Below are 15067 nucleotides of genomic sequence, written 5' to 3' on the forward strand. Positions count from 1 at the left end.
CAGGTTGTGAAAACGGTTTAAAGTAATCTCTCTCCAAATTTTTTTCTTAGCGCTTTCACTCACCAAGCCGATGGGGTCGAACTAAAATATAGTTCTTATTAACATTTTTTTCCAAAATTCGATCCTATTAGAGCAAGCAATACTTACTATAAACTACATGGCAACTCGTTACAATCGGGCAATTAAAATGAATTTATACAGCGAACAACGTTTCTGTTTTTGTTAATATACAAATGCCTCAGTAACTAGTTTTACTAACATATCTTAATCTAAGCTAATCTAAAACTTGTATTCAACAAATAGCAGTGTTATGACAATAGTAAATTGATTTGTTTGTGTAATAATAGTAAGGGGGACATTTCATTGAGCTGACGTTCACTAAATAACTTTTTGAGTATCTTTTTCCTTTATTTGTTAAGTTTGAAGAGAAATAAATCAGCAAATTAATTTGTGATTTGGTACCATTCTTTTTTAAACTGCCTTTTTGTCAATATGTCATTATTTAGTGTTTGAAAAGAAATATAAGATCAATTGATCAATATGAAAAGCGGACACGATTGTTAAGATTGAAGCATACATATGACAGGAAATTAACAAAACTATTCTTGTAGTAGGAGTAATAACTCGATAAATTTGGTAAAGAAATTTGTTCTTCAGGAAACAATATGGTATTTTAGTTTTGGACAGTAAACCTCGTTTCCGCAAAACACCCTACGCTCGGGTCGGAATGAACCTATCTTACACTCTCGGACATGGAAGATACTTATAATCTACGGCACATGAAAATACCCTTTCTAAAAGCAGCGTTTCGGCTGAAAGCAGCGTTTCGAGAGAGGTGTTGTTATATTTCCTCAACCTAAGCGCTTGCATATTTTATTCACCATGATGGGTTCGAAAGTTTTGATACAAAGATCATTCATAAAACTTATGGAGTTAAATAAAGCTTAAACACTCAAGATGATGGACTGATTAAAGATGAGACAAGTGTTGTGAGAAATGTGCAAATGTGATAATACTGTCACGTTCAGTTCCTCGAGCGACTGACTTGGCGGCTTTCAATACTGCAATTATAATGTTGGTCATGAAATTACTGGAGACTTTAAATTGCCTAAAATAGTTAAGCGTGGCAGGATTTGTTTTCAATTCGATTGCTATTGCCTGTGAACAGTAAAATAAAATCACGCTTGTCAAGCATTTTTCAGCGCTTTCATTTTTATTTCAGCAGACAAAGCTGCTATGTTTTAATCATCTGATCATTATATTAGGTAAAGTATCTTATCTTTGAAAAACATCCCACTCGTATTTAGATTCCTAACCAGCTTCACAAAACCCGTACTATAATTAAAAGTAATAGTTAATCCTTAAGGTCAATACAAAGAAGTGTCTAATGAAGATCTTAAAACTTCCCATCAAAACACTCGATCTCTAAACTTCACTAAGTGCCTATACATCTCGGTTAATAGAGCATCATATTTCTAGTTCTACTGTAAAGGTATATGTCTTGATAACATATTGTTTGACTGCGATACAAACGCAAATAAACGTAGTATTGACTGTCATAAGAACACAAGAGTCTTTTTACTAATGCACAGTTTTTATGAATATATTAACTTGACATGTGCCGTTATTTATACTGTACATTTGGACATGATATGTATCGGCAAGGAGTAGGTATTCTTATAGGCGCTAAAATCTTTCTAAGCTTTTACACATGTTTTTGTATCGTTACGAGAGTGAAGACATGCTCAACGTCTTTAAAGCTGCACTCTCACAGATTGACGTTTTGACAACTGTTTTAATTTTTGTCTTGGAACAAGCCATTTTTTGCGAAGATGCATGGAAACCAGTTTTTAAGACTAATGACAAAAACTTAGAATGCAGATTTTTATATTTAAGTTCAAACATTGATGTATTATGCATTTTTCTTAAACCGTTAGTAACGGTTTAAGCCATAAAACATTAATTTTTGAACGGTAATATGAAAATCTGCGATCCAATCTTTTGTCAGCAATCTTTTATCATTGGTTTGCAGATATTTTCGCACAAATTTGCTCTATCCAAAATAAAAAAACAGTTGTAAAAACGGTATATCTGTTAGAGTGCAGCTTTAAGTCTGGAGATATGCCGCTTTTTTAAATATTTAGCAATAGTTTTTGTTGACATTGATGACATTTTAAGTGTAGATAATCCTTCTTTTACTGATAATGTCATATACCCTTCAAGATTTATTCTTAATAACTCAATCACGTCTGATAAAAAATCGTCGTTTTTAGATGTTCAAGGATTGTAGCAGATGGTAAATCGACCATCAAACTTCATGAGAAGGGGATGATTTAAGATTAATAATAATTATTCTTCATTGGACGGCATTGCTACAATGGACATGTATTATGGTGAATTCATTAAGCAATTTGTAAAATTCGCTATAGAATGTTTGGACGTGAAGCTTTTTCCCGTAGTAAAATAATCACTGCTCAATTACTAAAACAAGGATTTAGATATCCTAATGATAAATTGAAGAAACGTTGTCTTAGATATTTTTTAATCATTACCTCATACTCTCTTAATACAATAACATTCTTAAACCTGTTATAGTAGATGGTATTACCTATGGTATGGTATATCCAGATTTTTATGGTGATCATATAAAACGGCTACGTGAAAATTAAAAATGCTTCCTCAGTTCCTGATCGACATAATGACCTTTCGATAACTTATCTCATAATAGTAATATTCTAAATGATACATGCGTTTTTAGGTCTCGGAAATGGAATCTTGCAGATAACATTAACGTTGTTTTCAACTCTCAGCGAGGACATTATTTGACGAACAATTATGACACTTAACACCACTTAGTTTGCCTTCTTATTCTCTTACTCTGAAGCAAATATATGATTTTACTTTTCCTTTAATTACTAGTTTCGATATATAAGTATTTATCAACACCGTTCATACTTAATGTAATCGCTTTCGAGAAGACTGAGTGAATTTTTAGCACTTCAAATAAGCTGATGGCTATTGGGGAATGCTTGCTCTCTGTTGAATATATTTGCTTATCTCATTCGACACTTGCTATACCGTTTTCAGTTGAGGTGAGCGCTTGAGTCCGCATGTTTTTTCGGCTTCCATTTTCGGCTGACACAGCTGCATTATATATAAGAGACTGTTCAGAAAGTTTTCGTTTCATTTTGTTTCTTCCAAGTTAAAATGGCTTCAAAAACACAGTGAAAAGTAAATCGAGGCAATAATATTCAATCAAAATTCCATGAGGCTTGTCCTGGTTATTTTGATGAATTGTGTATTACGGCATTAATAAATTTCTACTGGCACATTGAAATTCAAACATGCATGTTATTTTTACGTATACAATAGGCTTGATCATAAACCCAGAAATAAATCAACTATAACAAAGGAAAGAGTTTACTTCCCTTTACTTTATAGAAAGCACAACTCTCGTCAAGGCAAATCATTGCATAGGAAATGAAGTGATTCTATACCAATTTAGCGGTCATCTTCGACTTTCGAGTAAATGCATACTTTAATACGATTCACCATTAACGTGTTTTATTTCATGCAGGATTGTAAAGTGACAACATGTACTTGCTGTATGAACGTAACGAACACATAAATGTACACATAAAACATATTAATAATTTCCAGAACAATTCCCTTTAAAGCAAGTTTCTATCAAATCGTGACCTTTATTTACAAATCAAATCCATCAAGCACTTGTACCTTTTTAATCGCGTGTATTTGATAAAGTGTCATTTTATTTCCCGTTTTGACAAATACAGCAACTATGTATACAACTGATACTAGCTTATTTACAATTGAAATTCCTAATTGAAACAATGTGTACATTTTGAGCACTGCAAACGGCTTCATTGAACAGTGGTTTGGTCAGCAAGTGTTGTTGACATTGCGTTCTTCCTCTTGCAATAGGCATTCATACACATATTCACGATTGAATATCTTGAAATTATCTATAGTTTTAGCTATTTTAAAGACGCTGAGAACACTGTCAACATTGACAACATAGCCCTCACAATACAACAACTTATATCTTCAAAAGTAAGTCGAGAGATACAATTAAAGCCTTTCTCGATAACGCTTTGAATAACCCGGTTCGATGCTCAAGTGTTCAATTATTGCCAGCTCAAAGAATATCTACGAAAACAAGCACAACATTTAAAACAAACAAAATATCAGGAACTTAATTATCCAATTTATTTCCTTTCTCAGTAAATCAACACATTTTTATTAAATACAGTCCCCTTTTTAGTCTTGATAGAGTCCCTTTATCTCTATCCTCGCATCATTAAAAAGTATATCACCCTTCAGCGGATCCATCGTTCCACCGACAATAGAATGAAAAAAAGAGAAAAAAAACGAAGAAAATGGACGTATAATTTGATAGTTTTTTCCTGAACGTTCTGTTTCCTTTTCCTTGATTGATTGCTCTACATCGAGTGTCAATCCCTTTTTTAAAGTTTTTCAATCGACACACTCATAAGGAGACACAGTCTCATAATAATTGCCATCAGTGACCACAGGCGTAAGGTAGCTGTTGGATCTGGACAGCGCGGCGTCGTCACCTGAAAAAAGCATATCAGCATACATAGCTGATTTTATATACGAAAAGTACCATACATGATACGTTATATATAGCGTGTTTCTTAATGTTCTGCTACAAACACTATCGTTTTAATAATTATTATGAGTTTTATAACAATGCGAATATGCTTGTATACATGACATCTGAGTGTATAATACACTATTTCATGTGAATGTAGATTTGAGTGTAACAAAAACAAAAACAACATTAAATTACATTTAATTATTTTATCACAACAGGTGAATACACCATACGTCGACAAGAAACTGTATGCAAATTGTAAAATAGAATCCACTCCTGCAGAGGAAGGCATCACTTGAAACAAAAAAGGTAAAATGTGTAGATGGAATGACGTTTGTGGTCTTAATGTTGACGTGATGTTAAAAAGAAAACTCGTAAAATTAAAATGTTTCCAGCAGGTAGTTGGGCAGATAGACTTAATGAATGACTTATATTCTATTTAAACCGTGGATATAAAGGCAATATTTTGAAGATAACTTTCCTTCTAGTTTTTGAAGATGAATACCTGAAACAAAATTAAGGTTGAATATAGCTTCCTTTCATTACTATGCTTTCAGTTCTTAGATTTTTAATAAGATTTTGCTAATTCCTGTTATCCTTAAAACCGTTTTTGGCGAACAAGTTTTTGGCTGACTCGGAGTGTTTTAGCATATGACTTCATTTTCTTCAAATATTTTACAGTTTCAAATCATTTGGAACGACAGATTAGCGAATGCATGTCACTTTTATTTTTAATAATGTTTTCCTTATTTGTTCCCAGTTTAAATACAATGATGCTTTTTTTATTATGAAACTCTATGATCACACAGTTTTAAACCTTTTATTTTATAAGGCAGACTGTGTGGGATGTTTATAGTTACTATCAATGACTGCATCGTATCTTTGAAAAGTTTTTGCAATACGTGCTCTGAATTGTTTCCCTCCGTCTGCAGATAGAGTTGGGATCTCTAATCATAGAAGTACTTGGAGTTTAACAATACGTTTATTATTATTTGTTTTATTGATACGTTTCCTCAAGTTAATGCATACTTTGATAAGATTTACCTTTTGCGTTTTATCTTTATTAAAGAATGTTGGGATAAGAGTGAGGTTTGTGCACATAAACTGGTTTAAACCCCCAGTAAATTTACATTTTACTGACCGTTCCAAAGCGGTACTTAACAATTCTTGATAAACATACCTATTTTATATATATATATTTATTATGTATGCACTGTGCAGTTTGTGGAGTTTTGTGCTGTTCTTTTATGTTTCTTGTTTGTGATTTTATGTTCTATGTCTTTGGCATTTGCCCAGTGTTACAAACCGGGTTTATGTTTAAACTTTTTGCTACTGAGCTTGTTTCTGTAGCCTTTTGCATAAATACTAACGACAATAAACAAACACATGTTCAAATATTGTTGTGGGTTTTCTCTAGCGCGATGCGCGATCGTCTCTGCCACACTCGTTTGTTGACTCCGTGATAATTCTTCAGGATGGCAGTCTATTATGTATGACTATGTTCACTAATTCACCAAAATATGAAATTGTAACTTAGATTCAATTTGGAAATTGAGCATGTTTTGTTCTTTTTCATTGTTTTTCAATTCTTATTATGTTTACCAAATGATTACTCCTCGATTGATTATACATACTATTTTGTATCCAAATAAGTAAAGCTTGAAACCCTCAATTGGCCTATACGTACCGTTGATTATTTCTGATACGTTGATTTCGCTATAACAATTCGACTGGTCGGCATCCTTTTTAACCGGTATTTCATAATGAGGATGTGTTGAAGATTTGGCTGCATTGCTATTATTTGTGGCAAAAAAGTTAAGAATTTTATAGCATATGTTCTTTTACTTATATAAGATAATGTTAGGAACGAGTAACTTTAAGAAAGTTAACGTTTTTTATATTTAAGTTGACTATGAAGTTACAGTTTTCTATTAGGCAGTGTTTCATTATCATTTGGCCAATGAAAATATTCCATTTCATTTAGAAAACATATTTTATATTTATTACTTTGAAGTTTTGCGTTTGAGTTAATGTGTATAATTAGACTCATGATATGCTAGTATGCAATAAGTTAAATACGTTGGCCTACCTTCTATGTCGGCAAATAAAAAGTATTAATACAATTGCAGCAATAACAACAGCAATTCCTCCAATGGATGCGCCGATCGTGGCAACAGAAGATTTAGCAGATTGTGCGTTGTCTAAAATTGGAAAAAGTAAGTTTTTGATTAATTGACTAGATTACAGCAATGATAGCTTGTTCTATTATGCTGTATCAGTGTCAGTATAATATCACATTTTATGGAAGGATGTGCGATACTTTTATTACTATTTAAAACAATATCAACAACTACATTCAATTTTCACTTGTGCATGAAATTCAAAAATACGTTTGATGTAACATTAGATTTGTAAAAAAAAGATCGAAATTTAAAATATAGTGCACATTTTACCCTTAAACAATGACTTACATTTGCAAAAAGGTTCGGCACTCCAGGTATGATCAGCTTTGCATGACGCACTTCTAACACTCACTTCGTAGTCCCCAACACAATCATACGAAACACGTGTGCCGATTTCGCAAGTGTCTTCCCGTAAACAGTTTTTGGCGTTAACTAATAAATTATCCTTATGCTGCACTTTACAAACGGAGGCTGGAAATAGTTCATGTCATTACTTGTTTGCTTGATCAAAATTGAACCAGTCAGAAAATAAGGTGTTACTTAATCTTTTAAAATCTGAAGTATGTAGAAGTCTACCGAGTATCATTGTATCCGAAAGAAATCTGATATGAATTGATTACCAATATTAGTTACCAAGTTCTGGTGGCTGAAATTCCCAGGAAAGGCTTCTATTCGCAAGGCAAATGAATGACAAGCTGCCATTCAAGAGATAATATTTACTACTGTTGTACAAAGCAGTTCCTCGTTCCGAAAAGGAAAACAATGAAACACTTTTTTGAAATCGAAAGCTTAGAATGCTAGTGTCGTTGCATATTATTTTACCACATACTGGCTTGACTCCATCCCAAGTTCCATTTTCCAAACAAGATTGCTCTTTAGATCCATTCACTAGTTGAAAACCAGAAACACATGAAGCTCTTACTTTCACCCCAAATTTGTAAATGCTATTGCCTTGGTCAGCATAATAGATCATATCATGTCCGCTGTAAAGCAAAGTTCCATTTGCAAGTTTTCCAAACGATGAACAAGTTACAATCGTGCATAGGGAATTCCCCCCACTGAATTGTCCATTTTCTTGACATGTCCGATTTGAACTTATAACGAATACCCAGTATAACAGGAGCGGACTATAACATAACCAATTGGAACAAAACCTCTAGAGACAGTATTATTAGGGTCATGGTACCATCCGTGTATTGGTGCTTCAGGAACGCGACAAGCAGCAACTTGATATGCAAAAGAAAAGAAAGCTGTTGTTGGATGTGATATTTTGTAAAACATTTTCAGAGTTCGGCAAACAAAGGTTCATTTTTTAAGACCAAGCACGTGTACACCACATAAGGATGAATGTGTAGGGACTAAACTAAAGTAAAATAATCTTTGTCCGTTTGTTTATATAATGCAAAACGCTAAAGAAAGATGTCTTTGGAATGTTTAAATGTTGGATGAATTTGTAGCAATATGTATTATTCATTACACAAAACATTCCTGCAAACTGTTTAATGGTTTTAAATGACTGCCAATATGTTTTTCATGTTAAGATTGTGTTGATGTTTAATGTTGACTACGTTGGGACTAATCTTATCAATGTAAGGACAAAGAAAGGCGCTAATTAGTCATCTGTTCTAAAATTAAGTAACACGTCAATGATAACATATTTTACTTACTTTTTCAAACAATTCAAGTTATCCCTTTAAGAATAGCTTTGTTCTTGGTATCTTTGTAATGCATTTAATAAATGGTGCTCTATAACCATATCGCCAGCAATCGCATGACGTGACTTATTATACTGGTCTGATTGGCCGCAGTGCGCGCCCTCTTCAAAGCACATTGTTATTCAGGCCCCTTTTGCTCCGACCATAGTAAGAGAAAGCTCAGCCTTTTGCAGTTCTATTAAATTCTGGTTTATTTTTCCAATTCTCCCGAAACCCCAAGCTTCGTCTACATACAGGCATATACGTAATGAATTATACTAGTTTCGATACATGTATTCTGCTTGCTTGCTATATATATATTCAGTAAATCCGGAAATTGACTCGAAGTTACAAACCAAATCGTTCTGCACACCTGGCTGACCATTCGGCTTTCTACCTCACGCCGATGTCCATCTGACTGATTTCAATACCAGATGTGCTGCAAACCTTTTGTGTTTCTCATGCTATTTTACCATTCCATTATTTTGATGGTGCTTTGTTTGTTTTTTCACTGGTAATGCTCTGACGATTAAAATATCAATCATACCTAGCAGCTGAGTATTCAGAGGAAGTAGAATACCGCTTTCTCAGCATACTCTTTGGCTCGGCGATTGACAACTCTCAAATAACTGATTATGGACAATTTATGGTATTTAAATAGATTGGTCTGGTCTGATCATAGATATACCATGACAGAACCGTTTATATGTTATCAACACTTCGTCCGAGCCTTGCCCATTATTTCCCAAACATAAGATAAAGACAATGAAAATGAAATAAATATTGAAAAGGCTATGTTTTTCTTGATTGTTATGATGGGTAATAGGATATCCACTACGGGCTTGGGCTAATTGCTGCTCTACCTCTGATCATAAGTATACCAATAAATTGGCATTAATGTAGCACAACCCCAATGATAGCCTGCACTTGAAACTTTTCAATTTTATTGCTTAATCTTATTTTGTTAAGTACAGGATTTGAGGATTTCACGGACAGCTTCGTATCCTTCAAGAAGCATAAACTGTTTTATCATTGTTTTTAATTCTGTGTTTTCGTAAGCTTACATTTTTAACGCAAAATTATATTGCATTTCATTAAAAACAGAAAAAAACAAACATTTGTACACATTCATATTAGCTTTTTTGAAGAGTTCATTAATAGTAATTTCAATACTAACTTCTAAAATAGATTGTTGAGAATTTCAAACTCTTATTATATTTAACAGAGACGGTAAAACATGTATATATCTTCACGGTTAGATAAATCGAGCAAAGGGTGTTGGGTATAGAGGTTTCTGGATGAAACAAATAGGCATCAATACCAAACCTTCTTTAGTGACGCTTTACATAAATTTGGAGGACGATTGTTGTCGAAAGTAATCTCGACGAAGAAACAATAAACATCATTGCACATAAATATTGATTTTTAGCAAAAGCACTCTTATCATGGTCTGTTATAAGCAAATATATCGAAAATAATAGTTCAAGTAAAACAATAGTATGGAATAACAACGACATAAAAGTAATTAAACGAAGTGCATACTTTTATAAATTGTATGAAAAAGGTATCAAATTCGTCCAACATATCTTTTGATTACAGATCAAAAGAGTTCTTTACATTTGACGAGATAAAACATCTTTATACCATAGGCAATTCTGATTTTCTAAAGTATTACCAGCTAGTATTCCGTGTAAGTTAAAACATAAATTGAAAGAGGAATCATCTGTAAATCATGACATAGTCTTACTTGTTTAAAAGGTTTAAAATAGTAAGCAAAAACCGAATAAAATTATGTAAACAATGCAAATAAAAACCCTTAAATCAAAGCATGGTAAAAAAATATAAATATAATGCAATTCTAGGAACATATTTCGAAACAAATACTTTTTATGTGGAATAAAACATTAACATTGCCATTAATATGTATCATTGATACAACAATAAAAACCTTCCAGTACATACATTTATAGACTACTATCAACAAACATATACCTATATCAAAGCAAGGTCACAAACTCCAGCTTATGCCGATTCTGGTCAGAATATATAGAACCAAAGGAACATCTTTTTTTGGGAATGTCGACTTGTACAAAATTTGTGGAACAAACTTAATAACCTATTATTGTCAAAAGATATCCCAATATGTCTTAATATTAAAACCATAAATTTTGCATTTTTGAAAAATCGAATTTTAGTCGTCTCATTAGTTTCTATATTGTGTTGTTGAAATATTTTATTTATTTTATGAAGCTTACAGATATTACTTTAACTTTTTACGGCTTTTATAAACTACAAAGGTTAACGATACAAAATCGTACATGTAATTTCAGTCACGAATGACAAATTAACTGTCCACATGCAAAAAGGGCATGTATTAAGCAACGACCTCTAGAGCAGTCTTTTTGTCTACCTTTTCGGAGCTTATATATGCTTCTTTTTTCTTTCTTTTGTTTTTCTTTATTTATTTATTTTTTTTTTTTTGGGGGGGGGGGGGGAGAAACAAACTTAATAACCTATTATTGTTAAAAGATAAGGGTTGATTTAAGGGGTGAATATATCTGGGTTTTTTTTTTTTTTTTTTTTCTTTTTTTTTCTTTTATATCTGTTTTTTTACACTAAAAATGCATCTGTTGTGCTAAATTGGCACCACTACCACCTCTTTAATAAGTATTACGTGATAAACACCATATGTTTAATTTACATTTAGTGTGTATATGATTAAATTTGGAATATTTAATAATAAAACAGAAACAGACAACTTAACTTACCTTCAAAAACTTCAACCTCGCAAAGCGTCAAATAACTTTGCGTTTCTATTCCAATTATTCTCAAGCGTTTGGCTGGGTTGATTTCAATTTCGATAACATCTGCACATACGTCCTTCCCTCGTTCTGTGTATGGGTTATTGCAGGACGTAAATCCATCTGCAATATGGTCATCGGCAAACAAGGTGACCTCTAGTGCTCCTTTATCATATGGATATCCCCCAAATCCTTTCACAAGCATACCAAAAAGTCGTTCCCGCACTGAAACTATAACTTGTATTATTCATGGTACGTTTCTAGGTAGAAATGTTATGTTTAAAAATTTTGTTACTGAGGTTGTTTCTGCAGCTTTTTGCATAAATATTGCTCTTAAAAGAAATATACATGTAATCGCGTTGAATCTTAGTTATTTTGCTAACTACTAACGGATTGCTGCGGAATAAATCTACCCGTGAAATAAACTGGTAATTTCATAACTAGATTTTTAGGAGGATACAGTTCTCTGTACGGGATTAACTATTGATAAGATGAACAATTGCGTTAGGATTAGCAAATTTATATGAGTATACTAGTACATGTTATTTTTCCTCCGGTATGTTTTAGATTTTAGTTGCTTTATATTGTTTCATCGTCATTTACATAGACTTAAACATTATATTACATATGATTTTTTTGTATGAGCCGTTGACAAGTTGCCAATATCCAACAAGGACTGCCTTATATGAAATAATGGACATTGTCTGTCTAATGAGTTCAAAATCCGTACACGCAATCATGTAACATGTATTGAAAACTTCAGTAACTCGAATTGATAAATATAATCGATACTTTATACTAACAATGTCTTTCTCTGTTGAATATTTTAATTCCTGAGATCCAGTAAGACTGGCCTAGGTCTAACCGCCACCATGCTTGATGTGTAGCGTTGCCCTCAGTAGTGTGTGCACATGCTCCGGAAGAAGCTGCGTTACTTGTGTTTCCATCTACAGCTAAACGTGCTACCAAACCATCAAATGTACCAGGACCTTGTTGTGGTGTTTTTCCCAATGCAACATTTCGTCCTGAAATAAGAGAATATATTTCAAATAAAGACTTTTCCTATAAATATGCGTTCTTATTGTTTGTTATTCATGTGCAAGCATCATAGAAGAAAATGACCTCACCACGAAATGTTTAACTATCAGTACAAACGCCATATGTGAACGAAGAAGATGGAGTATATTACTTTGCACATGTCGGTCAGTCGGTCTTTCGGTAGACCAAAGCTTGTCCGAATGATAACTGAACAATTCCGGGACGTATGATCATCAAACTTGACATGAATGATGTGCCTGACCAGGAGATGAACCGTATAGATTAAAGGTCAATGTCACAGTGACGTTAAATGATAAAAGGTTGTCCGAGTGATAACTGGACAATGCATGCACCTATGGCACCCAAACTTGACTTCGATGTTAGGCCAGACTAGTAGATGACCCCTATTGGTTTGGAGGTCATTTGGCCAAAGGTCAAGGTAACAGCGAACTTGAATGAGAAAATGTTGTCCGAGTTATGAAGCGATAATGCCTGCACCTCTGGCCCTCAAACGTGACCTGGAGGTTTGGCCTGACCAGCAGTTGACCCCAATTGATTTAAGGGGTCATCGGGTCAAAGGTCAAGGTCTCAGTGACCTTGAAGGCGAACTGCACAATTCCCTGAACTATTTGTCATCAAACTTGATATAAGGTTGGGCCTGACAAGTAGATGACCCTTATTGATGTTAGGGGTCATCGGGTCAAGGTAACAGTGATCTTGAAAGATAATAGGTTGTCCGAGTGATAACTGGACAATGTCTGCACCCATAGCCCTAAAACTTGACTTGGAAGTTCAGCCGGACAAGTAGATGACCACTATTGATGATTTTGAGGGTCCTCGGGCAAAAGGGCAAGGTAACAGTGGACATGCAATGAATGATAAAAGGTTGGTCGAACGATAATTGGATAATTCCTGCACCCTCGGGCCTTAAACGTAACTTTGAGGTTTTGTCTGACCAGTAGATGACCCCTATAGATTTTGGTGATAATCGGGCCAAAGGTCAAGGTTACAGTGACCTATTTGTCATCAAACTTAACTCGAAGGTTGGGCCAGACCAGTAGATGACCCCTATTGATTTTTGGGGTAATCGGGCCAAAGGCCAAGGACACAGTGACCTTTATCACAAATAATTAACAAAGCCTCTCCCAGCGATATCTCAACAATGCCTGGACCCATCGCCCTAAAAATTGACTTGGAGGTAGAGCTGTAGATGACCCCTTTTGGTTTCAGGGCTCATTGGGTCAAAGGTAAGGGTCACTGTGACCTTGAACGCAAAAAAAACTTGTCTGAGTGATAACTTGACAATGCCTGCCCCATGGCCCTCAAACTTGACATTTAGGTTTTTGGTGACCAGTTGATGACTGCTATGTACATTTACTTTCGTGCATAAAGATTTATCTTTATAACCTTAAATAGTTTATTTGCCACTAAATAGCGTTCATTAATGCCAGATGCATCAATATTCTTTAGTTTCCCTCAGTCATTAATTTACAAAAATAAAATGATAAATAAAAATGATATGAAAGACGTTCCAACCTTTTTATAAAAAACAACGACATTGTGTCCTAAAATAAGAGGAAATATTCAAAACTAAGGTTTCCTCATAGAAATGCGTTCTTATCCTTTTTAATTAATGTGCAAGCATAATAGAAGAATTCACCACGGAATGCGTAACTAACATATCAAACGCCAGATGTGAACTTATATTTATCATGAACAGTGTTTTAAGCAAAACATATAAATACCAGTATGTGCACAATATTATGAAAAAAAATACAAAATACATTGATTGATGTTATCTCAGAAAAATGCACATATAGGAAAAACAAATCGTAAAAATATTAAATTTTACTATCAAAAGCCAATTTCCTTAAGGCGTTCATAAACTTTTACTTGGTGATGGTGTATTTCTTATCCTACTGAGATAACACTGCGGGATGGGCCATTAAACCTATATCGCACATTCCAAATGTACAGGTGTTTTAACAGTCAGAGGCATATAAAAGGATAAATAGTATAATTATGAAAAAGTACAACGAATATTTTCCTTTAATAAAATAGCTCAACATAATCTGGGCTTTACAAGTGTATAACCGATTTGATAATAAAACACTGTGAACTGATAAAACAACCGTGATGAACTGAACAGAACATTAAAATATAACTTAAAAACGCTTACCTTCAAAATTCCAATCACAAAATCCTTTTTTAATCAAGAATAAAAACAAAAAGATAAATTCTCCTTTCAACTTCATCTTTTCCTTCATTAGCATATCTGAAAATGCGGATAACACAAGTCAAAAACTTCCTTATTGATAAGGCCCAATGAGTAACGTTTTGTAGTTAGTAGATAGTTGCACCGCGTTTGAGTTAAAAGAGAGTTCGGAAAGTAGTTTCATTATTTATTATTATTTTTTATTTCTTGATCAAATCTTCTAAAAAAGCAGCTGAATTATTTCTTCATTTATTTTAAAAACCAGAATATGTTCGGACTGTCATATTGTGGACATATGATGACGAGTAGAATGTTCAGAACACCAAGGGTGGGGTACGAGACACCAGATACACCAAGATAAAGAGACACCAAATACAATAAGGGTTATGTACATGACACCAGATACACCAAGGGCGGTGTACGAGACACCATATACACCAAGGCGGATAAAGAGACATCAAATACACCAAGGGTTATGTACATGACACCGTTACACCAAG

The 15067-nt window shown here is 33.7% G+C and overlaps 1 protein-coding gene across 2 annotated transcripts; it reads right to left on the bottom strand.

Moving 5' to 3' along the window:
• Positions 1 to 4212: 4212 nt before the first annotated feature.
• On the bottom strand, positions 4213 to 14666 carry LOC128215004 (sushi, von Willebrand factor type A, EGF and pentraxin domain-containing protein 1-like). 2 transcript variants are annotated; one of them, XM_052921741.1, is made up of 9 exons: positions 14532 to 14666; positions 12118 to 12339; positions 8487 to 11545; positions 7453 to 8045; positions 7108 to 7290; positions 6726 to 6837; positions 6324 to 6430; positions 4832 to 4930; positions 4213 to 4595 (listed from the first exon to the last, which is right to left on the bottom strand). In XM_052921741.1, exons 4-9 carry the CDS (start codon positions 7790 to 7792, stop codon positions 4495 to 4497), a joined length of 942 nt encoding a protein of 313 aa, XP_052777701.1. In that variant the 5' UTR covers positions 7793 to 8045; positions 8487 to 11545; positions 12118 to 12339; positions 14532 to 14666; the 3' UTR covers positions 4213 to 4494. The 2 variants fall into 2 exon arrangements, 1 of the variants encoding a protein (XP_052777701.1); XR_008258022.1 differs by lacking the exon at positions 4832 to 4930 and having other exon boundaries at positions 7453 to 11545.
• Positions 14667 to 15067: the final 401 nt, after the last annotated feature.

Source organism: Mya arenaria, chromosome 13 (genome assembly GCF_026914265.1).
Source record: "Mya arenaria isolate MELC-2E11 chromosome 13, ASM2691426v1".
In the NCBI taxonomy this organism is placed as follows: Eukaryota; Metazoa; Mollusca; class Bivalvia; order Myida; family Myidae; genus Mya; species Mya arenaria.

What these genes read in the sequence shown, in the direction of transcription:
- LOC128215004 (XM_052921741.1), bottom strand. Translation starts at nt 7,792, where the DNA reads ATGATCTATTATGCTGACCAAGGCAATAGCATTTACAAATTTGGGGTG. An exon ending in ATTTCAGCCACCAGAACTTG is followed by an intron (nt 7,291 to 7,452) that starts GTAACTAATATT and finishes AACTATTTCCAG; the next exon opens with CCTCCGTTTGTAAAGTGCAG. An exon ending in TGCCGAACCTTTTTGCAAAT is followed by an intron (nt 6,838 to 7,107) that starts GTAAGTCATTGT and finishes TTCCAATTTTAG; the next exon opens with ACAACGCACAATCTGCTAAA.